The sequence below is a fragment of the Abramis brama genome (genome assembly GCF_963993115.1).
Source record: "Abramis brama genome assembly, chromosome: 7".
NCBI classification, from domain to species: domain Eukaryota; kingdom Metazoa; phylum Chordata; class Actinopteri; order Cypriniformes; family Leuciscidae; genus Abramis; species Abramis brama.
The window spans coordinates 41,803,580-41,830,443 of record NC_139969.1 but is presented as its reverse complement, the minus strand read 5'-3'; the positions used below and the strand labels follow the sequence as shown (position 1 = coordinate 41,830,443).

The window sequence follows — 26,864 nt, the reverse complement described above, 5'->3', positions numbered from 1 at the left end:
TTCCACCAGGATTACTTCAGTATTGTGTACTTCAGTACTTATTTCCAGTGAAAAAGATAATTGAAAAATTAAATCTCCATCTCTCATCTCTAGCTCACAGGCGTCACTCAAAGAAACTGGAACTGGACTGCGGATATACAACAAGCAAGCAGCTGATTCATTTTGATATCTCAATTTTCACTTCTTCATTTCAGGTGGTATGTCATTCATTGCAATATGCATGTTTAGGGCTAAACATTTCGGATATTGACAACAAGCTTGTTGCTATGGCTTATATGTTGCCAATGTGGGTATTGGCAACATAGTCGTTTAGGCCATCTAGGTAAGGGCAGCATATATGTTGCTTAAGGCTTTCTGTTATTGTTGGTAGCATGCTGTTGCTCAAGCTTTTCAGGTATTGGCAACATGCTTGTTGCCTTGGCTCACTCAGGTAACTACAAAAGCATCCAGATTGCGCTGTCAGTTGGGTTGGGGGATATTGGCATATGATTTTGTTTTGGGGAGTTATTGCTGCTCTCCCTGCTCTTATCCATGCTAGGCTGCATGGATGCGCAGGGAGTTCTCACCCAGAACAGAACCATACCGCCAATCCAAACTGTATGATAATTGTCAATCATATTTGACGGTAGTGGTCCTGACAGAAATTAAATGAATTAATGAATCGTTTCTCCTTAAAAAAAAAAAAAAAAAAAAAAAAAAAAAACAGGGACAGCTGAATAGAAAATCAATGGGAATGCCAATGAAATCACCGATTGTCAAATAAAGGAAAAAATAAACAATTAAATAAACTGGTTTCTGAGTTTTATCCTTTTTTTCTAAGAGTTATTTAATTTGTATCTATTTTTGAAATATAAATTTATCCTCTAGTTTAATATAGGATATTTTTTCTATTTACCTTTTAGTGTTCTAATTACTTGTTTGAACTAATTTTAGGTTTCTTAATTGAAATCTATACTGGTTTAGTTAAACCCTTTTACATACTCAGTAACTTTAAATTTGAATATGATATTCAAATCAGCAGCTCAACTCACAAAACCAAAACTTACATTTCAAATATTTCACACAATAAAACCCTTATCTTTAAAATAAAACAGCACAGGGCAATAAACAGTGAAACAAACGATAAAGACACAATTCAACTGTCAATATAGGTAAACAGTTCAAACATCAATAGATTCAGTAGTGCATTTTCAAAATCCAGGTCAAATACCATTCAAGAGGAAAACAATTGTCCATACCCCAGTGACATAGCCGTGGGAACATATTTTATCAGGGGGGTGCTGGGGGCGGGGCTTAATGGGCAGAGCTTTATATTGTGGTGCGGTGCTATGGTATGGTAGTATTTTAAACAAAATCCTAATATTAAACAGCCCAAACAAAAAGATGAACATACAAATGAATTAGGACAGTTATGTGAAACTGCTCAGAACTCATGATAATTTTTAAAAAGCACAGCACACAAATCTGCATATTACCTTATGATACTTACTTACCGGTTCACACAGAAAGCATAATCTATCAAAGCGAAAACGCAAGACGCCAAACGCGGGCAGTGGAACGGGTGGAAAACGCAAGGTCCTGAGACGCGTTTTAGTTGAACTTATTTTAACTTATTTAGTGCTGCGTTTTAAGAATCCTGTGTCATGCGTAAGACGAGCGCAACAGTTAAACACGATTAGTGCGTTCACGCTAAAAAACAATGGAAAAGTAGCATAGTGGAATGGAAAAATAAGTACTGTGTGAACAGCACCTAATGCCAATGAATGCTTTAATCAAGACATCTAGTCTATATTTAGTTCCTTTCGAGGGAACTCGAACTGCGTCGAATAACACTTTGGGGGAACGCCCCTCAGCGTAGCGCCTCTGAAGTATGAATGAAACTAAGCAAATCCTGATTGGTGTTGCGTCATGACGTAATGTGTGACGGCATATGCGGAAGCTACAAAAGGACGCCGGCACACAACAGAGATAGCTTTCTGTTCTTCAGCAAAGCGCTCTCTGTCTCTTGTCTGTCTTATTTGGTGTTGTATTGTCTCAGTCACAAGCACATATATATTATAATGGCGAGCACAAGCAGTTACAGGAGGTGTGTGCATCCCTGCCCACGTTATATTACGGGTGGGGACACACACCAAATGTGTGTACACTGTTTTGGAGTGCAGCACGCGCGAGCAGCTCTCGAGGGGGCTGCTTGCGAGGTTTGCCAGAGATTAACAATCCGTGTGCTGCGCTCCCGCCTGGCCATTTTCAATGAGGATGGCCAGGCTCGCGAGTCCCGTGGTGCGGGACGCAACGCTCTTCATGGGGCTCGCAGATGGATCTGGCGGGGGATCCCGAGACTGCCGAGGCACATTCTCGTGATTCATCCGCCAGTTCCGACGCTCTTCCTCCTCGCGCGGAAGCCTGCTCTGCGGCTTTTTCAGCACGAGTGGAGAGCCCGATGCTTGAGCTGTCTGCTTCCGAGGAAGTAGACGTGCTCAGCATCGAAGGCGGGGATTTTGGGGATGACTCGCCACCCCATGTCCCCGCATATGAGGAGCTGGTGGAGGTTGTCTCTCGTGCAGTGGCCCCTCTTAACATCAGTTGGCCACATGAGAGGCAGGAAGTGCTTGTAAAAAGCAAGTTGGACGAGCGCTTTCTGCAGCACAGAGAGCAACCTCATCATCGGGGTTTACCGTTCTTTCCCGATTTACACAACGAGTTGTGTAACATCAGTTGGAAACGGCCCGTGCAATCGGCCGTTCCATGGCGGCAATGGTGGTCTCGGAGAGACATCTATGGTTAAATCTGTCGGGCATCAAGGAGAAAGACAGGGCTTTCCTCCTTGATGCCCCGATTTCGCCTTCTGGCCTGTTCGGCGACTCGGTTAACATTGTCATCGACAGATTTCAGGAGGCGAAGAAACAGTCTGCAGCCTTCAGACAATACCTCCCTCGCTGCTCGAAACCTAAGAAGCCTGCCCCCAGCGAGCAGCCGCAGCCACCCGCCAGCTCCTCCGCCTCCAGACAGGGGCAAAAGGAGAGCGTCGCTTCTAGAGCCCCCCCTCAAGCAGCCTGGGGGCATAGACGACGCTCTCAGCCGAAGCCTCAGCCTAAGCAGGGCGACCTGAGGGCTGTCCTGCAAGCGAAGAAGGCTTCGACAAAGAGGTCCTAGCCAGCCTAGGTCCTCTGCGAGCGGCACCACCCATGGGGGAGCGATCAAGGTCGCCTCCTCCGCGTCGATGTCGACTTCCCGCCGTCAAGTGCGCTTCGGGACGCATCGGTTTCCAGCAACGCGCCCTACACTGTCAACCCCACAGGCTTGCGGCAGGCAGCACTCGCGTCCGCACATTGAGAATCGTTTTCGGTCGAACCCTGCCGGAGATCCGCTTCAGGGGGCCAAGAACGAATCCCGATTAATACCCGAAGCCAGACTGCGTCCAATAATAGATCTCAGGCACTTGAATCGGTCTCTGAGGAGATTCAGGTTCTAGATGCACCCATCATCGTGAACCAAATTCAATCTGAGGATTGGTTTGTCACGATAGATCTGAAGGACGCATACTTCCACATTTCCATCCTTCCATCTCACAGGAAGTTCCTGAGGTTCGCTTTTGGGGGCGAAGCGTACCAATATCGGGTTCTTCCGTTCGGCCTAGCTCTCTCCCCTCACACATTTACAAAATGTATGGACGCAGCTCTAGCACCACTGAGGCTTCAGGGTATCAGGGTCCTCAATTATATCAACAACTGGCTGATTCTGGCCCAGTCACAAGAGCTGGCAGTTCGGCATCGAGATGTCGTCCTTGCCCACATCCAGAGCCAGGGGTTGAGACTCAACACGAAAAAGAGCATGTTGGCACCAGCCCAGAGAACCATGTTCCTGGGAGTGGTGTGGGATTCGGTCACGATGCCGGCACAATTGTCTCCTGCACGGATCGAATCCATCCTGGCCACAGTGACCAGGATAAAGCTAGGCCAGGCCATCACTGTAAAACATTTTCAGAGAGTGTTGGGGCTCATGGCAGCAGCATCCAACATCATTCCATTCGGTCTCCTGCACATGAGGCCCCTGCAGTGTTGGTTGAAAACCAAGGGGTTCTCCCTGAGGGGAAACCCATTTCGCATGATCAGGGTTACGCAAAGATGCCTTCGTTCCCTATCTATGTGGAAGAAAGCTTGGTTTCTGTCCCAAGGTCCCGTTCTGGGAGCGTCATGTCGCCGGAAAGCCGTTTCGACAGACGCCTCCCTCACGGGCTGGGGCGCGGTCATGGACGGCCGCTTTACGAGAGGTCTATGGCAGTGTAGCATATGAGCAGATCATTCATTCATTGGTTCTGAATTAATGAATCATGGCTCGTTGAATCTGAACACAAATGCACATTCCTTCTTGCTTCCACACTCTGAACCCCCGAATGCAAATCATTTGTGTTGGCTCAGCTAGTCTGCCATAGACGCATTAATTGCGTGGCTTGGTGGCCACTTTTATGGCTCTCCCGACACTTTATGGCACCCTGGAGTATTACCAGAACAACATGACACCGCATCTCCTCTTAGCTTCGCAAGCTTCAAATGAAGTTTTGCAATGCAAACCCCCCTGCTCTCTCTCTCAGCCAGAGAGATAATGGACTTTCTACAGACATTCCAAACACACACAAAAACTTACCTTGCATTTAATTCAGAATACAACTGATTCAGAATCTAAGATGATGTATTAAGGCCTGCATGTTTGGTTAGCCCTTTTATGCGATAGTTATGATTTTCTGATTTGTAACTTGGAAGTGTTTCTCCTATTTAATGTTCTCAAATAGAATCATGGTCTTGTAACCCGACCCCCTTTGCTATAGGATAACACTTTACAACCCCTGGGAGACTGAGAAGTCACCTCACACACACACACACACACACACACACACACACAAACACCATCCATGGACCTTTTCAGAGAAAAGTACCTTTAAATGTATTAAATGTATTCCTTTTTGTGCTTAGAGGTCTTCACATGTCACACTGGAAGTATCTACAATTTTATCATGTGCTAATCAAACTTTAAATGTTTATAATATGCATATCTTATGTAATTTTGTATTCCTATAATCTTCATATGACGTGTTTGATATCTCTGTAATTATCTCAATCTAACGGAGTCGAATTCCGATAGCAGAATGCAGTAATGTGCATTGTTTTACACATTTCATATTTCTGGAGCCGAACGGCTCAGTCCAATCTCCTCATGACTCATTCCAGTGGGCGTCCCCCACAGGACAAAGGAACTTCTTCCCGCTCGAAAATCTCGGGAGATGATTTGCCCTCCCCGCAAAAAGGGGCGTGGACAGGATTCCCTCAAAAGACGGAACTTAACCGTTTCTCACTCTCTTTGGTCAAACTTCGGGAAAACACCAACTTCGGACAGGCTTCGGCCACCGTCTTCGGACGCGCACCTCCGCGTCACTCCCGACCTTTCTTTTCTATTCTTTACTAAGTTTTATTTTCATATTCGCCTCTCCCTCCACAAGGGAGATGAACTCTGAATTATTTCTTTGGTAACTTCACGTTCGGTGAACCTTTAAAACTTCCTGTGAGTCTGCTCACCCCGGAAGACACGAGAGAACAAGCCCAGCTCCGAAAGAACGACACAAGCGCTTTCTTTCCTCAGCAATACAAAGAGAACCATATGCAAGTATTGATTATTGATTTGATTTGATTTGAGTTAATTATTCCCCAGAAGTGATTATCGCTACAGCAGGACCATCATTCCTCCTGGCATATAAACTGCCTGGAAATGTTGGCGGTGTCCCAAGCTCTGAGGAGCTTCCTGGCGGACCTCAAGGGTCATCACGTCCTTTTGAGGACGGACAATATGTCGGTGGTGGCCTATATAAACCATCAAGGGGGTCTGAGGTCTCGCCCTCTATGCAGACTGGCACATCAGATCCTCCTGTGGTCCCAGGGGAAATTTTTGTCTCTCAGAACAACATACATCCCAGGGAATCAGAATCAGGGAGCAGACATCCTGTCGAGGCAGGGGCTGAGGCCCGGGGAATGGAGATTCCATCCCGAAGTGGTGGAGTCAATATGTCAGAGGTTCGGCCCAGTGGAAGTGGATCTATTCACGTCTCGAGAGACGACTCACTGTCCACTGTGGTTCTCCCTCACACATCCAGCCCCGCTGGGGTTGGATGCCATGGTACAGACGTGCATTTTCTGGAGTTCTAGAGAGGGTTCGTCGCAACGGGATCAGTCTATTATTGGTAGCCCCGTTGTGGCCGGCCCGAGTATGGTTCTCAGACATAATATCACTCCTGGACGGCCCTCCATGGGAGCTTCCCATCAGGAGGGACCTACTGACACAGGCAGAGGGCTCAATATTTCACCCTCGGCCCGAACTGTGGAAACTGTGGGTCTGGCCCCTGAGGGGGCACAGTACAGAGAGGCTGGCCTGTCAGCAGGAGTAGTAGAGACCATACTCAGCTCTAGAGCTCCCTCCATGAGGAAATTGTATGGCCTAAAATGGAATGTTTTCACCGTATGGTGCAAAGAGCGAGAGGTGGACCCAGTTAACTACCCCGTAGCTTCAGTGCTGGAGTTCCTCCAAGATCGCTTCTCGGCTGGCCTTACCCCGTCTCTGGGGAGACAGCAGTTGGTTGTACGTTTCCTCCATGGGGCTTGGAGACCTGCGGCTCGTACCAGGGTTCCCACTTGGGACCTGGCGGTGGTTCTCAAAGGGTTGGTTGAGGCCCCCTTCGAACCGCTGGAGTCAGCTGAGGCCAAGAACCTTTCCCTAAAGGTGACTTTCTTGTTGGCCATTACTTCTCTGAGGAGGGTAGGAGATCTCCAGGCGCTCTCTATATCCAACGGGTGCCTGGAGTTTGCTCCAGGCAACATCAAAGTCATCCTACATCCTAGTTGTTAGTGAGTTTCGGGTCGCCCAAGAAGGGGCTTCCAGCTTCCAAACAGACCATTAGCAACTGGATTGTCCAAGCTATATCTATGGCCTACCAGGTGCGCAGTTTGCCTTCACCTCTGGCCGTGAGGGCTCCCTCTATCAGAGGCATGGCGTCCCCTAGAGCCCTCTTCTCAGGGGCCCCGATCCAGGAAGTCTGCGATGCAGCAGGATGGGCCACCCCTCACACTTTTATTAGATTTTACAGCCTGGACATTCCATTGACACCTGGCATCCTTGTGCTCTCGTCCTAAGTGTGCCTGTGCACAGCTTCACACTAGGACAGGCAGGGCTCGTTGTGGCATAGTGGGTACTCGTTCCCCCAAAGTGTCGTTCGACGCAGTTCGAGTTCCCTCGATGGGGAATGTCTCGGGTTACGACTGTATCCCTTGTTCCCTGAGAAAGGGAACAAGAACTGCGTCCCTTCGCCATGCCTCCCCCTGCCTGGGAGCGTTTGCTTCATCACAGAAGGCTATCTCTGTTGTGTGCCGGCATCCTTTTGTAGCTTCCGCATATGCCGTCACACATTATGTCATGACGCAACACCAATCAGGATTGGCTTAGTTTCATTCATACTTCAGAGGCACTACGCTGAGGGGCGTTCCCCCAAAGTGTCATTCGACGCAGTTCTCGTTCCCTTTCTCAGGGAACAAGGGTTACAGTCGTAACCGGAGACGTTTTTTCACATGCATTAAATGAGTGTCAAATGAGTTCTGAGATGCTGGTACTCAACCAGTGTCACATCACTCACTCCATGCGAGATCGGCTTTGCCTTATGATATATTAATTTCTTTTAGAGTCATAAAAACATATTCGACAACATATAAAAATGAAATAATCTTAGAGTAATTTTATAAAGGTTGAAGGTGTTCTTAAAAAACATGTTGAAATACAAAAAGATATTTAGTCATGTCATCTTAAATTCCAACGTAGTGAAACAGCTGTCGTCAGGGGGTGCTGAAGAACCCTCAGCACCCCTAGTTCCCGCGGCCATGCCCAGTGATACGTTGAATGTAACAGTTCAGGCCTACCATCGTGTTGAACGATCTGTTGATCAGTCCTACCGAAGTCAAGATCATGAAGGGCAAAGACTTCCTTTATCGAACATAGTTTTTGTGAAATTCTGTCCTTCCATTCACCAGGAATTGGTGAATCACCAAAATCGATAGTGAAAGGCTGGGCAGCTTCAATCTGATTGCTACTCTCCGTTGCCACTTCTTTAATGATCACACTTTGCAGCAAATGTAACTCTGCAATGACACTCTTCGCAGGATGCTCCGTTTCATTTTTCAGGATCACTGGGATTTTCTGTGAGGTTCTAGGAAGTGTGACAAGACAAGAGGCACATAAAAGACCTCCTGGCAGAGAAGATTCAGAAGGACACTCCATAAATACCCATTTATCACAGGATGGCTCTTGTGTACTGATTGAGCCTTCAAGAACAAGAGTTTGTCCACCCTTATCCTCAGAGGTTATCCTCCCTTAGCGGGCTTATGCTACTCTAAACAATGCCTAAACTTCGTATTTTGAGCACTTCTTGCGTTGTTTTTGCCTCTTCACAATGACTCGCTTAATTTAGTCCTTAATTGTAGGTCGCTTTGGACAAAAGCGTCTGCTAAATGAGTAAATGTAAATGTAAATGTCCAGCTGGAACCACTTCAGGTGTTGTACCCAGAATTTGCACAGAACCAATAATGCTATTGGATTTTTACTTGAATCTGTGTCCAAGGACATCCAGAATGACTTTAAACCCATAAGGTAAGGTCTGACAAGATCCCATAATCTCTAAATCAGAGTGATTCTCATAGACTAAGTCTAGGGTGTTTGTGCCTATAAGTACAGAAGATTGAGCACTACCATTGGTATCTGCAGTGACCAAAGCAAGTGTGGAAAGTTTGGTCTCTACTCTAAGGAAATCCTTGGGAAACACTACATCAATTTCGATGAACCCAAGATAAGGCACAAGCTGACAATTTGCTGTTTCCACCTCAAGATGATGTTCAAGAGGCTTGATTTCCAAATGGGACACGTTCTGTTCATAATATGTCTGTAAAACAGTGGTCACCTATGACCCCGTATCGAGAAGACAATTGCATTTTTGACCTGCAATAATGACTTCAGCTGTGCATTTTGCCCCAACCAATCCCTTGGGCAAAACAAAAGGTTTATTTCTGGTGCGAACGTGCCAGTTGCAACTTCTGCTCTTATTCTCTTTGGGACCCCTAATAGATTTTTCAGCCTCTGTTTGTCCCTCAACAGGCCTTTATCTAATTTCCTGGTTTCGGAACGTTCGAAATCGCCAAGCAGTGTACTCACACTTCTGGTGGTTACTTAGTTACCTTTAGATGAAAAGTAGGTCAGTAAACTTAAATAAAATTGCGATATAGAACAGTGTCTGTTAATATTAAACCACATAAAGACTATTTAAATAGGAATCATGCATGTTCTGTGTGTCTCTGAGAATGAATGGCACAGACGCACTGTTTCATTTACCACACACACTGAGGCACGCATGACACTTGCGATGTTTTCAGCCTATATGAGGACATTAATGCACTTCATCAACACAGCCGTTCTGAGAGTCACTTCAGCTGCATTTTAACTTCATTTGAGAAAAACTATCGTCATATCATAAAACACAGAGAGACTCAAAGGTCTACATGGCAACCCGTCAAAATAAAAGTTTGGATTAACCTTTTGCTTAAATCATTACATTTTAAATAATTGGTTATACCAATTTAATTAAACCATTAAAATGGAATCAAGAAAACTAAAAAAAAAGAAACTTTTGGGAGATGCGAGAGCTAAGTAGTCCAGTGATAATTAACAGGCAGCCATGGTGAACGCAATAACCGGAAGACGCAGTACACTGCTTCAGCAATTTTTCGCGGCTATTTCTGGCGTTCTATTGTGATGCGATAAAGGCCTACTGGAGCTGATTCTAGGTTAAAGGGGCAGGATGGTATTACCACCCATGGGTCTCCCATGTAGACTGTCTCTCTTTTAGTACCTTTCTTTTGGAGGCTACCAGAGCAGGATTTGCTGCTTAATCACAAGTAGAGACAATGTGGCCATCCTCGCCACAGTGGAAGCAGTACCAGGCTTTAGATTTGGCTTACTATATTTTTTTTCCTTTTTCTTATTTATATTTGTAATCTCTCTGGGTTACATGATCTTACAATCTTACATATAAGTGTTATACATCATTCAAAACTGTTAAATGTCTTCTTTTATTTGTGTACACTCATAATAAAAACAAAATGTTGTGTTTTTCATAAAATAAAGAAAATAAACATTATGCACGTTCTGCCGTCTCTCTCAATGTGAAGTTCATTCTGCTCTCTAGGTTACATGATCTTACAATCTTACATATAAGTGTTATACATCATTCAAAACTGTTGAATGTCTTCTTTTATTTGTGTACACTCATAATAAAAACAAAATGTTGTGTTTTTTGTAAAATAAAGAAAATAAACATTATGCGCGTTCTGCCGTCTCTTTATCTGTAGTTCATTCTGAAACGTGACAGAAAATGACCTGTAACTCAGCGAATGTTTGTCACATAGACTTGAAACGTATGTCTTTACAAAGCTTGGAGTCTCTATTTGTAAATGATGTACATTATATCAAAAATAAATATTCTCTGTTTAAGTAATCCATATGAAAGCAACGACATGTACAGTTTCTCAAACGGGTCCTCATTAACTTTAATGTGACCACACCCACGCGCGCACGAGCGACTGACATGCAAATAGTCCACACGGGCCTGTAAATGCCCCATCACCTCAAAACAAAGAATAAGAGACTCCAGTAACGTATTCCTCTGCTTTTCATCGAGTTTGGAAGACTGTGTTTGTGCTGTGCTGTTTACCTTGGATTTACCTCAGAAGAATTAGAATTTGAAGATGAGAAGATTTTTAAGGTAAGACATGTTAAACTGGTGCCAGACTCAAGTGTACGTTATGAAATGAGATTGGAGTAAAAACACAAAGCCTAATGTCATACATGTATATGTATCTATATATAGACAGAAACATGTTGAAATGTGAACTAGACTGGTAGGCAACCTTTCAATGCTAATTTTTTTATACATGTACGACATGAATATGTTTTTATGCTCGATAATAAAACACAGCATAATAAAAGTAGGCTAGTATGAGTGTTTACTCTAATATGGTGATTATTAGAATGTTTAGACCCGTGTTTACTGTTAAAAACTGTGTGGATATCTGCTCAAACATAGATATGTATAATATGGTAACAATAATGTCAAACAATAATAATATTAAACAATAATCAGTATGGGTTTCATAACCTTATTTCAGTGACCATTTTATTTTTTTCACAAACCACGCATAAATGTCATTATCTCAAAACTACAAACTTTTACATACATGCTGCTGACATATTATTGTAGCGGAGTTTGTGCTAAATACAGTCTAATCAGATTTTAGCCATGAAAATGTCACAAGTAACAGAAATAAGCACAAATGTCAGAGCATGTCAGAACACCTCCAGGGCCCAGAGGGTTAACATAAAATATGGGACTGAAATAACTGAAAAAATAAAAGCGGTATCGGTGCATCCCTAAGAGAGATCATCATCTTTATTTCACCAGATCACAAATTACTATGGTGAAAATGTTGCATGAATATAGTGTGAACTCAGGCATATCGTGAGATATTGAGTATAAAGTGTTTTAGTTTAAACTGTTGAAGTGATTTTAAGCATTTTGATTCTTGTATGTGAATATGACTGACCTCAATCTCTCCAGTTTACAGTGTGAATCCTTCAGTACGGCACATAAGTGCTTCACTCCTGTGTTTCCTAGTTTATTCCTGCTCAGGTTCAGCTCTCTCAGGTGTGACGGGTTTGATTTCAGAACTGAAGTCAGGATGAGACTCTTTTTCTCTGTAATACTGCATTTATACAGACTGAAGACAGAGAAATAACAATAGTTAACATCTATGATGATCATCTTATTGAAGAGCTACAGCAGCATTTAGTTTCCAATAGTCTGTTTTGAAACCCAGTCACATTAGTTCTGTGTGCTGGAACACACGGTTTCTTCACTTTCATTTTTAACTATTTATTTGATGTCTCTCTTCTTTATTCTCTGTTGAAAAGGCAGATTTCTGTATGTACACAATCAGTACATTGTATCAAATGCTGGAAATTAAACAATTACTATCTAGATAAAAAAACACATAAAAATGTGAGCAATAGGGAAAACCCATAAAGTGCACTGCTATAAAAAATGAAACATAAGCCCTGCTGTCTTCAAATAAATAAACTTCAGTCACACTGTAATTGCTGTACAGTATAATAATACTAACCGTAGTTTCTCTAGCTTGAATTGTGGGTTCATCAGTAGATCACTGAGGTTTTTCACTCCAGAGTCTCCTAGTTTATTCCTGCTCAGGTCCAGCTCTCTCAGGGGTGACGGATTTGATTTCAGAGCTGAAGTCACATCAGAACAACCTTCATCTGTCATATCACAGCAGCTTAAACTACATTAACAGAGAGAGAGCAGAAAATAAGACTGAAGAAAATAAATTTTGATTCTTGAATGTGAATGTTACTGACCTCAATCTCTCCAGTTTACAGTGTGAATACTTCAGTACGTCACATAAGTGCTTCACTCCTGAGTTTCCTAGTTTATTCCCACTCAGGTTCAGCTCTCTCAGGTGTGATGGGTTTGATTTCAGAGCTGAAGTCAGGATGAGACTCTGTTTCTCTGTAATTCTGCATTCACTCAGACTGAAGACAGAAAGAGAAAATGACTCTGACATCTATGATGATCAACTAACGTGTTTAGCGGTTTCTGGCACGATGAGTTAAACAACGCACGCAACGCGGATCATATAGTTCATATACGGACAAGATCAAGCGCTTTTCAAGTTTTTATGGACATATTTCATATACTCTAGTGCTCCAAACATGAACATGTGCACAAATTTAATTCCATCTTCTTCAAATGAAATATATGTGCAAATAAGGACACTGATACAGCCATACGTCTGATCATGAACGCGATGATACGATGGATTATTCTGATACACAGAAAAAGAACAGTCTTTATTCATTCTGTTAAACTGACGTGTGTGGTTTGTTCAGAGACTGTAGTGCTTGTAAATGTAATGAAAATATTATTTCTCCCTTGTTCCATTGAATTTGTTGTCATATATGATTATATTTTTAAAAAGGACCAAGGTGCCCTGAACTCTGTTTTTTTGTGTGTTTTTTCTCCGTGTGTTGTGTTCATGTGTTTCATTTGTGCTTAACAGTGTCTGTGTGTATATATAGCCCTAACGCAGGGCCGTACACACCATTGAGGTCCCTGAGGTCCAGACCTTGGTAATTTTTCGAAGTGTATATAATGAAGGTTGTGAAATAATTGCCTAATATTAACTCAGACTTATGCTGACCAATAGACTGAGCAATTGACCAACTGAAACCTGGTCTACAGTCAATGGCTCAGTTTTTTTATCATTATTTAAAGAGCGTGTTAGTAATATGCACCTATAGGCGGGTCCAAAACACGCGTACACTTAGTCCCATAGATGGTCTCCTCGCGCACAAGCAGATCCGTTTCTTCTCTGGAGAAGCGTTCAGTTTTTCCACATGCAAATTCCTCCATGTAAATAGCGAATCCGCCATGGAGCGAGTGCAACTGGCTTTTTAAGGGAATAGGAGATGATACTCTGATTGGTTTATAGCACGTTACGCCCAAAACACACCCATTACTCATTAAGAAAATAGGAACAACCCTTTTAGACCATGTGCCGGGAGCGCAGACCATTTTTCCCATCGTTAAACTAGCAAAAGTGGATTCGGACACGCCCTAAGTGCACTTACACAGTGTGCTTTAGACCGTGTGCTTAGATCGTTGAAACAGGGCCCTAAGACTGAGAGAAGAAGAAAGAGAGAATGTGATGGAGATGAGAGAGGAAGAGAAGGTATTGCACACTGTGCCCAGGGTGAGATTAACATTATTACAATGGATTCATTTTTAACACAGATATATGTTCTTCGCTAGTACAGTGGAAACTATAAGCTCAATTTAACAGTGCAAGCCAGTCCCTCCAGAAAAACGCGATTATGCGATCGCATGATTCCATGCATAATCAGCCAAAGTCCGCATATTTATGCGGGGGACGCATTTTTTAAAATACGCCGCACTTTCGCCGCATAAATTGCAGATTTCCGCGTGCAAAATATGCGGGCTTGCATGATTTCATAATCCCCGCATTTTCGTTGCAAAAAGTCACATATATCTTAGCAGAAAGTTGACAAATGTTGCGTTTACTTCACACAAGCGCAGCCATTTCCCCTGTTGCCATGGGAACGTTATGAAGTGACGTATTTACGCGACATCATTGAAAAGCTGCAAAGTTGTGCAAACCCCGCGATAGGCCTATTTCACAAAAATCCGGTCGTATATATCTTACGCCGCAGGCCGTGCTTTGCAGGTTTTCATGGAACAACTGGGGAGAAGTTAAATCACGTCAGACACAGAAGGCAAAAAGACGTGTCTGTGGTGTGAATGAGTAAGCAGATGTTGAAAATGGAGTGTTGATGCTGGTTCGGGAGTGATGCCCTGACAAAACATGTTTATATTGCACTTGATTGTTATCTGATTTGCACGTCATGCACTTTTATTAATTATTATTAACTGTTGGCAAATTAAAATTGTTTGTAGAAGTTGTTTTCTGTAACTTTCTTAAAAATGAGTGAACACGGAGCAGTTTTTCCGTGAGCGGGACTGGAAAACCCGGAGTGGATCAGGAGCGGAGTGATAACAGAACGCTTAGAGTGGAGAGAGGAACATGCTTTTGCTCCACTCCAGGCTTTGATCACATCCCCCTAAGCAGGGTGAATAGCTTACACCTCTTCTTTCCCATTCAAACTAAAATGAAGACATTTATTACACTATTAATGTAATTGGTGTTGGGGGAATCACTTTTTTTTCTCTTTTTCATCAAACCGCAGTTTTTGCAAGTTTCCGCAATTTTTGCAAGTTCCCGCAATTTCATTGCATAAAATTGCATTTTATCCCGCATATTCCATCGCATTTTTTAAGAAAACGTGCCGCATAATCAAGGATTTTTGCCCGCAACAATCACAAAAAAACTCCGCGTTTTTCTGGGAGGACTGGCAAGCACCTATTAAATATATTTCCATAATAGTATTATTAGGGGCCAAGCCCCGAAGGGGCTGAGGCACCTATTGTATCTGTTAGTTTTCTTATTATTATTTTTCCCGAATGGGAGTCAATGGCAGCCCTATCAACGGAACATAGGAAAATGATGAAATTTGGTACACTTCTAGTGATGGTAATGAATAGTAATTGGACCAATTTTTGAGCCTCTAGGATCAACTCTATAGCGCCACCACCAGTTCAAAAATTCAACATTGAAATGGTTATAACTTTTGAACCCTTTGATCCACAGAAATGAAACTTAGTACACCTGATTCCTCTCATCATGCTGATCACAACCAATACCTTACATTAAGACTCCGCCCATTACAGTAGTAGCCATTTTGAAAAGTACAGTATTCCGTTTTTTCGCTACTCCTCCTTCAACTTTTGTCCAATATTGTCCAAACATGTGATCAAATGATCTTCGGACTGAGCCGCATAGAAATGACTGAACAGATTTTTTTTTGTTATACTGAAAAAAAAAAAATTATGATGTCGCAAAGTTAACGAGGTCGACCCAAAATTGGTTCAGAGGCTGTATCTCGGCCAAAGTTTGATCAATCGAAACGAAAATTGGTACACTTCATCGGAAGCACGATCTTAGGTTCCATGCCAAAGTTGGGAACAGCGCCACCTACGGGTCATGAGATATGAGAAATTGCAATTTTGGCCAATAACTTTTGAACACTTTGTCAGAAAATCATAAATGTGGTATCTATGGATTCCTTGCGTCATGCCGAATCCGTGGATACCGAATTATCTGAGATCGGATGTGTCCGCCATTTTGAATTTTGTCATAAATTGCAATATCTTATAAACTATTTGACATATCAGCACAAAAATTGGTAAGGATCATCAATAGCATGGCCTGAAGGTACCTGAGCACTTTGAACACAGCGCCACCTAGTGTTCCAGACGTATAAGGTGTTTTGCAAAAACGCTTATAACTTTTGAAAACATAGGTCAAAATTTGATTTCTTTATGTCATTATGTTCCTTGGATTATGCCGATTCCGACGATGTCTAATTTGTCATTTTCGAAGAATGTGACTGTCCACCATATTGAAGCAAATGGTAAACAGTTTTTTCGCTACTCTTCCTTCAAATCTTGCTCAATTTTGCCCAAAGTTTGCTCAGATGATCTTTGGACTGAGCCGCACAGAAATGACTGAACAGATTTTTGATTTTCGCTACCGTTCCCGAGATATTTGTCTCCAAAGTTGACCTAGCCTGTGTTTGTTGCCTTATGCTAGTTAGCTTAGCATAATAATTGGTTAGCATACTAACCAGATGCCATTCTTTCTAATTTGGCTCTTCAGCTATCAGGATAACCATAAGCTACATTAGCATTATGCTAGCTTAGCATGCTAATCTCGCTAACATGCTTTTTTGTGCTTATTCTTACACTGAAGCCTCTCCTCTGCAGCTTTGCAATTCACGTCCTCTGAGTGGTGCAATGTGCTAAACCATGTGTCATGAATCCCTAACCATTCTGGTCGTGGGTTCGAGTCCTGTGTGGGACAACTTTAAAATTTTGTATAAAGTTGTCATTTCAATTCCTTCCCGCTCTGCACTGCTGTTGGTGCTTAAATGCTTGCTGCGCTGCTGTGCTTGATGTACATTTACATGTATATTCAATTTCTGCTCTTTTTGTTCTTCTGGCTCCACACTGCTGTTGTTGCTTAAATGCTTGCTGCGTTGCTGAGCTTACAGTACTTGCTGTGCTTGATGTACATTTACATGTACATTTAATTTCTGATGTTTTGTTCTTCCGGCTCCGCACTGCTGTTGGTGCTTAAATGCTTGCTGCGCTGCAGTGCTTACAGTACTTGCTGTGCTGTACATGATGTGCTGGCTGTGCTTGCTGTGCGCCATACTTGTTCTGCTTGCGGTGCGTTTAAGGGCTTGGCCCCTGTATTGCTGCTTGCAGCTATATTTGTATAAATATATTTTGTATACCTCAATGTGATCGAATATTTCGCCAGTATCAGCACTGGGACTTTTCACTGTATAACTCCACTTGTCTGTGTTTGCGCAACTTCCATCATTAAGCCAGTAGGGGGTGACACATGACTGTCTTTATGAGTGAGCAATTTAACCATTAATTGATTGATTAGTCCAAAAACATTGATTAATTCAGGAAAGAAACAAGTTGCTCAAACTGATCTTTGATGCTCATACATTTTGCTCATGTGCATCTGGACACAGAAGGAATGCACTGAATGAGACTCTTTGCAAAATGATTCACTGTTTTGAAGCGTTCGAAACAACATACATATGTTTAATGATGCTGAGGAAAAAACTGCTCTGACTCAACAAGAGAGGAAATATTATCATCAGCTAACATAACAACTAAAAGTAAAGTAATATTATAAATAAATGAGCAATACTCACGTCAGTGTGTTGAGTTGACAGTGTTTATCCTGCAGTACAGCAGCGATCTGATTCACTCGTGTGTCTCCTAGTTCATGTCCACTCAGATTCAGCTCTCTCTGGAGTAACAGGTTTTTACCCACAATTCTATTCACATACTGACAGGCTTCATCTGCAGCAGGACGCAAAAACCTGCAGAAGAGGCAATTCAGTTCTCAGCTAAATGTCTGTTGCATTACAAAAATGATTGATACGATAAAAAAACGTAATTATTGTTCTAAAGACAAGCTCTAGTTAATTATTTAGATTATTTAGATAAACAAATAAATATAAATTTAAAAGAAACTAGAACGACACTCAGTCGTAAAGCAAACTCATAAGAACAGAAACGTCTCACAGAACAGAAGGACAAAAGCTCACTAGATCATGGTTTTCAGTATAAATACAGAGTGTGAAATTAAGATCTTTCTGGCTTTAAAGCAGGAGGAGTGAGAAACGTCAGCACAGAGAAAACTGACTTTTGAAACTGCATGTTTGTGAACATCTGGAGACTCATAGTCCTGCTGAAGAGAGATGCAGTGAATCTGTGCTTGATGGAAAACTATTGTGTTCAGAAAACTATTTCACTAAAAGGTTATCTAGAATTTTTTTTATGGGACGTGTGCACAAAAACAAAATTGTGCACACAAATTGTTAATTATCAAGGTATACTCCAGAATAGAAGCACATATATTGACCATAGAGTGTAAAAAAATATATGGACGTAATGTCTGTGACATCACCATAGGTTTCTGAAGAGCATTTTTGAAGCTAAAAGTGGGCGGAGTCGGCCGTCACCATCTTGGCAGTGCGTCACCACGTGTCACTGCACAACACAACGTCTGCCTATCTCGACGTGATCGAGTTTGCTCAGGCTAAGGAGCTAATGCTACTGGTAGTACCGTTGCAAGTGCTGTGCCAAGTGTGCGACCGCACATGGCCTTGAGCTAAAGTGACAGCTGACTTGATGATGTGTATTGTGAAGCTCTATTATTCTGCTAGTTAAAAATTTATTATTCAGTAATATTGCTCTGAGTGTGTGTGTGTGTGTGTGTGTGTGTGTGTGTGACAGTGATTCCTGCGCATACATGTCAGTCAGCGCGGCATCTAGACATGTGCCAGTATTCGGTAATGCGATAAATCGCGGTAATGAATATGCACAATATTGTTATCGCGGGCACTTCAAAATACCGTGAAAAATAATAGATCAGAATTTATATTTATAGAACGCGCATTAGCTTATTTTCCATCAACCGCTTAAACAAACACTGCGTATATGCTGCGCGAAACACGTGCGCACTCTGATGTAAACAATCCCCAGTGCGCACTCTAGTCTAATGTAATGAATCCTCACATGGAGAAGAAGCATGGCGGAAGGAGGAACACTGCAGACGATTTATCCCCCTTCTAAAAGCAGGGCAGCCAATTCTACGCATTCAGCGTGAGACTCACGCAATTTACACTTTTCACACGCTCTCGCGCCACACATCCATTTTCTCATGCGGAGAAAAATCACGGAGCAAAGAGGACACTGACACCGTCAGACTAGACAGAGCAGGTTACTTTTGATATGAAAAAAATTCTCAGCTCTCAGGTTCTGTCCATTTTATTTACGAAATTCAGACAATAAATACCGTTTTGGTGCTTGTAAATGTGATGTGACCGATCGCTGTTGCACCTCAGTTCAAGTAAACCGATCATCTGTTACTTTTTATTTAAAGATAACTTACCGAAAGGTATTTATGCCTCATACATAATATCGATCAATCAGTGTTTTTCAACCACGGAAAGAGGTCAATAAAACTACAGGTGAACAATTATGTCACAGAACGTTACATTTACCTCAGGAAAGCCATTTAATGACCAACACGTTAGTTGACTAGAAAAAATAACTATAGAGAGTAGTATATTGCTAAATATGTGCACTATATGTGTCATAATTGTTATTATAATGAAAACCAAATTATAATTAATTTAATTTGTTAATTTTTACCTTAAATAATACCAGCTGACAGGGCTCTCTGTATGTTTACAGCATTATGCGAGATATATTTTTTCTTCAGAAAAATGTATCTACTGTAGCCTCCCTAATATTTATCCAAAGAGTCAATATTGAATCAAGATTGAAATCAAATCCCAAGAATTGAATTGAAATCGTGAAAATTGTGTACAATTCTGTTTAGTTACCAAATGTTTTGACAATCACAATTACACCTATTGTGATGCAAGTTTTTTTTTTTTCTACATCCCCCCAATCCATCCGTTTCTCTTGAGCAATTCAAATATCGTGATAATACCGTATACCATGACAAAAGCTCCATCAATTATAATCATACATTAGTGCATGTTCACAGAGGAAAACTACTGAAAAATAGCGCTGGTTGTTCTCTCGATACTCGATAATGACGGAATCCAACGGCGTGGGCGAAGGTATAATGCCGATGCGTGTATTAAACTGTATGAAATAATCCCAAAAAAAGCACAAACACAGCGCCTGTGCACATGTATATTCGGACGTGCATACCTATAGACTAAACACATAATACGCATAATGCAGCGTTTTCACAGGTTCACCTTGGAACCTATTTCAAGGTTTGCGTTCTCAAGCACAAGGCACTGTTGTTGTGTGGATGAGCGGCCGGAGCGTGTTAAGAGTTTTCTATTAGAACGGTGTCGTGTAAGCAGCCCCTAAGTTAATAACTAATGATCTTTGCAACGGAAGTGAATCAATCAAACTAACTTTAGCTAGACAATAACTTTATTCTAGAGCTGCTGTAAAGCCAAAACTCTGTTACTTTAATTTAATATTTAATATACCGTTTAATTTCCTATTATAACTGTCTATTGAAACAGTCCATATTGTTAAAAGCGCTATATAAATGAAGGTGACTTGACTTGACGGCAGAGACGCCAAGTTCAGCAGCTGGATATAGCTGAGGTGATGTGACAGCTAACAGACACAGACAGCAGACAAATGGCTAGTAGTGACCGCAGCGGCAATCCACCTGTTAAGTGGCAACACCCTTAATTATGCAGAATTTTAAGGCTTAATATAATTTTAATGGATTAGTTATAAAAAAATGCACCCCCCTCACAGTCGTCATGAAGGGCAAAATTACCTATATAGACCAAAACCACTTTTTGCACCAGGCTGTAAACATTTTTTTCTGCTGTAAATTTGCACATTTTAACATGGGGGAGACACAGATTTGACTCCCTTTTGCATCCAGCCTCCAGCGGCCAGTCAATGAATTGCAGTTTAAGTAACTTCCGTGTTGGTTTCAAGAGAGAAACAGGGAGGTTGCTGCTCAATATTGCCCCATGATGTCTATTTGATATGTAGCTCATATCACAACTTAACTGTGTTGATGGTTATCATCATCATGAATTGATCTTGATCATTTTGATGCAACAAATTGTCCAGCTTATTGTAAAACTAAAATAATGTATTTGTTATGAATATTTAGCCTGTATATAGCTAATTTTGTATTATTTCATCCCATCTCACCTCAGTGTCTTCAGTTGACAGTCTGAATCCTGCAGTAAATCATTGAGCTCCTTCACTCCTGATTGTCCAGGATCATTTCCTGTGAGATCCAGCTCTATCAGGTGTGAAGGGTTTGATCTCAGAGCTGAAGCCAGAGCTTTATAACCTTCTTCTGTCACACTGCAATTAGAGAGTCTAGAACAGAGAGGAAAACATTCAGCTGATTAATCAGTTAAACCTGAACAATATAAATCCTTAAACTTGAATCTCATTTTGTTCTTTGTACAAATGCATTGAACGTTAGTTGCAAAAACTGACAACTGAATATGGAGGCAAACAAAAGTCACAGAGAGCTTTAATATGCTAGAAATCAACATTCAACCTTTCGAGATTGCAATTATCTAAAACTGTACAGGTCTGAAAGTCTTTGATCTGAATGATCCACAACAAGTAACCTGAAATGGTGGGAAAATGAGAAAATTAAAGTTTGGGAATGGCTAATTAAAGTCCTAGCTTTAATGGCCTAATTAAATTACGTCTGCTGGAAGCTAGTTATTTTAGTCAATAAAGTTTTAAATATGGATATTTTTCTTACACAAACGCATTCACTTCACTTCAGAAGCCTTTATTAACCCCCCAGAGTCATGTGGAGCACTTTTATCATGGATGGATGCATTTTGATGGATATCAAAAAAATATACAGCCTATCACTGCCATTATAAAGCATTTTTTAATATAACTCTGATTGTATTTGTCTGAAAGACGAATCTCATATACACCTAGGATGACTTGAGGGTGAGTAAATCATGGGCTAATTTTCATTTTTGGGTGAACTATCCCTTTAAGTACCAGTGCAGGTGTTACCAATTACACCACATATTTTACAAGAAAAGATATTTGTCAATGACGCTCTTATTCTGATAATTAACGTTAGAGCTTTCCTTTTCTTGGAACAAAATTAATGCTTAATGTCACTTCAATATTACCCATTGAAAAAACACAACAATAAAATAGCACAATGACAAACTCGCTTATATTAAACATCAAATTTTTATCAACAAAACAAATAGGACTAATGACATGGTATAGCCCTGTTGTAACACTAATAAATGAAAGATCATTGAATTTTAAAACAAATGCTTAGTTTGTGGTTCATTATTATTTTGAATGAAAAACACAACAACAATAGAACAAAGACAAACTCACTTATTTTAAACAAATAAATGCAACTTTTATTCACAAAAGTTCTCTTGCACTTTTGCCTCCGGCATAGACCTGTCAGTCATCGCTCCTCACTCGAGTCACGTGACTCCTGTAGCTCAACTTACCTCAGTATCTCCAATTTACACTTTATATTCTTCAGTCCAGTGCAGAGAATCATCACTCCTGAATCCTGCAGATTATTATTGTTCATGTTCAGCTCTTTCAGATTGGTATCTGATCCAAGAACTGCAGCTAGAGCTGAACAGCTTTTGTCTGTTAAGTTACAATCATTTAACCTACAATAAATCACAACACAGAATTAGATGGGACACATACATTTGTCTATATACAAATATATATATATATATATATATATATATATATATATATTTTTTTTTTTTTTTTTTTTTACATAAACAGCATAGTAAAGAGGCTGAGTTAAACTAACATTACACATCTGTTTCCTGTACATTAGTATTTTTTACTCAGTGACAAATTTCCTAGATGAAATGAAGCATGTTTGAAAAATTATTTGTGTTAAGATTTATAGCTTTTATAGCTATAGGATTGTTTTCTCTATTTCTGTCACCTGATGGAGTTTGGGTTTTTGCCACTGTTGCCTCTGACTTGCTTAGTTGGGGACAACAATTTAACAATATTATTGACCTGACTGCACTGATACCATTATATGAGACAGTTTACACTTTTATTGCAAGTTAAAGGCCTTTCACTATAATTCTAAAAATGTCTCCATTCACATATAAATGTCTTTTGGATATGAAATCTTTAATGATTTAAGTAAAGCTAAGATTACTTAAACCTAAGAACCTATATTTGTTTTTAATATTTCAAGATTAAGGTCAACCGATGGCTGATGCCGATATCTTAGAGAGCATGGTGACCAATAGGTGATATACAGTGGAGAAAATAATTAGTTGATCCCCTGCTGATTTTTTAAGTTTGTCCACTTACAAAGAAATTAAGGGTCTATAATTTTTAGGGTAGGTTTATTTTACCGGATAGAGACAGACTATCAACCAAAAAATCCAGAAAAAAAACACACATTATATATAGGTTATAAAATGATTTGCATTTCAGTGAGTGCAATAAGTATTTGATGCCCAAGCAAAACATCATTTAGTACTTGGTGGAGAAACCCGTGTTGGCAAGCAAAGAGGTAAGAATTTTCTTGAAGTTGGTCACCAGGTTTGCACACATCTCAGGAGGGATTTTGGTCCATTCCTCTTTACAGATCTTTTCTAAATCCTCAAGGTTTTTTGGCTGTTGCTTTGCAACTCGAAATTTCAGCAGATTCTCTATAGGATTAAGGTCTGGAGACTGGCTAGGCCACTCTAAGACCTTAATGTGCTTCTTCTTGAGCCACTCCTTTGTTGCCTTGGCGGTATGTTTTGGGTCATTGTTATGCTGGAAGACCCATCCACGACCCATCTTCAATGTTCTGGCTGAGGGAAGGAGGTTCTCGTCCAAGATTTTACGGTACATGGCCCCGTCCATCAGCCCCTCAATACGGTGAAGTCATCCTGTACCCTCAGCAGAGAAACAGCCCCAGAGCATAATGTTTCCACAAGAGCTTAGATCGAGCCCAAAAAATCAAGCCCGACCCTACCCGAGCCCGTGCACATTGTGTCCGAGCCGGGCCCGGCCCGACACATTAACTGTAATTATGAGCCCGAGCCCGATTTAAACCCGACCATTTTTTAATACGTGGGCCGTTATAACCAGTGGCGGCGCCAGAGAAGTTTTTAACACAGGTGCTGAGGGGGTGCTAGATATATTATATATAAATACTATTAATAAATGAGCAAACACAGGCCACTTAATATTTAATATTCAATTATTTTAATTATCACAATTAAAGTATTAATCTTATTAAGTTGAACAAGCACAACATTCAGCATTCAATCAAATATTCTTAAAGATTCATTATTATTTATAATGTTATTTCAACATAATATCTCGTTATTTCTACATAATATGTGTGCTTGCAACAAGCAAGATGTGCATTTGTAAATCCGGTGACACACATACATTGATTTTTATTAATAAACAGTGTCGGCTGCAAAGATGAAGTTGACGATCGCCATCTCTGTAGTGAACGCGCCTATAGAGAGAAATGCACATCATGGATTACATAATCAGAGAGTAGCCTATTTCTTTTTGTTTTGAATTGTTTCGTTTAAAGACATTTAAAACTTTTTTTTTTATATATTTCTCATGTCTGTGAGGCATACACTGAGTTTCGGATAATTTATGATGAGATGCGCTCCAGTTCACGTGCAATGCAAGTGACCGCGGCGCTGGCACCTCCATGTCATGATTATATTGTCTGCTATATTTGCTTCTTATTATTAAATACAGGCAATTGGTTGATGACAAATTTATTAAAATTAAGATACAATTTATACAAAACGAAATTCACTTTAAAGAAAGGTTTTCTACAAAACAAAACTTAATGAAGTGTTCAAAATCATGTCTCCATGTCTCTCGATATATTGCGCATCCTATCTTACTCGTGCTGTTCACTTTTCGTAATCAACATAGATGGAAAAAAATAACATTATAATATTTTAACAAATATGAAATTTAAATGCACTTATTTAATGGCTGCACGTATAGTAGGCCTACAGACTCTCTATTTGTACAAATTGCTGCACATTCATTTACTTCTGAATTTTGCACATAAGTTGAAACGCATTTGTTTGTGCATAGTAAAACATCTGCAACATTTATCAAATTCACGGATAATTGTGCGTGCATTTATTAATTATTATCTTAATGAATAATGCAACAAGGACGAAGCATGTAAACTGCGTTGTTTGTTATTCAGAATGGAATGGATCGTAAATGGATCTGAATGAAGAAACGTAAAAAAAAAAGTAAACAATGATGAACACAGAAAATGAAGAAGAATGAACTTTAAATGGCCAAGGAGAAGTAGGCCTAGGCTACTACTCTAATATAATTCAACAAGGTTTTAGAATATAGAATATTTTTTGAACAAAATAAATATTTTTAAAGCCTATTATCCCGGGCCCCGGTGTGATGCGTGCGAGTGGAGGAGACGCTGTGCATGACATGTGACGTGTTGCATTTTGTAACACAAATGCTTGATCAAGGGCCCGGCCCGGCCCGGCCCGAGGATAGTGGCGGGAAATATCGGCCCGGGTCAAGTTCGGGCTCGGGCTCGGGCAGAGAATCTAAGTTCTAGTTTTCACCTCCGTGCTTGACTGTAGGGATGGCGTTCTTGGGGTCATAGTCAGCATTTCTCTTCCTCCAAACATGACGAGTTGAGTTGATGCCAAAGAGCTCAATTTTGGAATCATCTCACCACAGCATGTTCTCCCAAGCCTTCTCTAAATCATTAGATGTTTAATGGCAAACTTCAGATGGGCCTTCTTGAGCAGGGGGACCTTGCGGGCGCTGCAGGTTTTCAATCCATTGCAACGTAGTGGGTTACCAATGGTTTGCTTGGTGACTGTGGTACCAACTGCCTTGAGATCATTAAAGGAGCATTTCACCCATGGGAACATTAATCTTTATTGAAAGTGGGTCATATATGTAGTCGAAATGTAACATAAATGTCGAATTTGGTGCTTTCTTGACTGAGGAAAGACAGAAAGTAACTTTAGGGCGCATTTGTATGGAAGACAACAACTCCCACAATGCACCACATTGCACAGCTCCGCAAGCCACTCCCACTAATCCAGTTCACAACACAGACGTCTGTGTCCTTGTCTGATTCAGAGATTTTGTCCAGGAGAAATTGGCATCATTGAAATTCTTTGCAGCAGACGGACTCTATCTCTGTGTCCTTAGGCACACAGTGAGAGCATAGGTACCACCAGTTCGCCCCAGCTCGAGCCAGTCCAGGTTCCTCGTCTGCGACAGGCAGGTCTTCTGCCTCGGCTGCAGAAGCCGCAGTAGCCGCAGTAGCCGCCTCCTGTTCCTCCATCAGCCTCAGCTGCTCTTCGCTATATTGCGGCTCGTAAAAGTAGCCGTGAACATCTGATTCGAGCATCAAACCTTTGAAATCCTCTTCTTCCATATCATATTGAGTACCTCCCACCATTGTTGTAACTTCACATCTGGCTCCACAGTGCCTGTTAGCTTGGCTTCCAAACAAGATGGCGGATATTGCTTTTAGTTTCTGCAAGTGAAGTCCCACCCACTGATCTGTAATAGGTCTGTAGCGTGAGTGGGTCCCAGCCCCTGGAAAAATGAGGAAAGAGTGTTTGTAGTCTCAACCCCTCTACTCAGATATGGGACTTCCTGCTTAGAATGACGCAAAATGACGATTTTTACATAATTTTAAGGAGGAACTGCAACACTGAAATCTGTATTTCTTCCATCTCAGGAGAAAATGAGGGAATAATGCACGACCATTCAAAAATATGACTGGGTTTCTAATGACACAACGCTTAATGCAAATGGGTGAAGTGTCCCTATAACAAGCTCCTCCCGTGTAGTTCTGGGCTGATCCCTCACCTTTCTCATGATCATCCGTACCCCATGAGGCAAGATCTTGCATGGAGCTCCAGAACGAGGGTGATTGAGCCCAGGTCTACAAGGTCCCAGGTCTAGCCTTGTGCAGGTCTACAATCTTGTCCCTGATGTCCTT

At 41.2% G+C, this 26,864-nt stretch overlaps 1 protein-coding gene across 1 annotated transcript in view; it reads right to left on the bottom strand.

Moving 5' to 3' along the window:
• LOC311087553 (NACHT, LRR and PYD domains-containing protein 3-like) overlaps positions 1-26,864 on the bottom strand; it is a gene marked incomplete at both ends in the record, with an annotated part of 56,104 nt that overhangs the window by 11,957 nt on the left and 17,283 nt on the right. Inside the window, 3 exons of the mRNA XM_084120878.1 lie at positions 17,518-17,688; positions 21,044-21,217; positions 22,351-22,521. Of these exons, the coding sequence (XP_083977004.1) occupies positions 17,518-17,688; positions 21,044-21,217; positions 22,351-22,521 (516 nt within the window). The remainder of the gene's footprint in view (positions 1-17,517; positions 17,689-21,043; positions 21,218-22,350; positions 22,522-26,864) is intronic.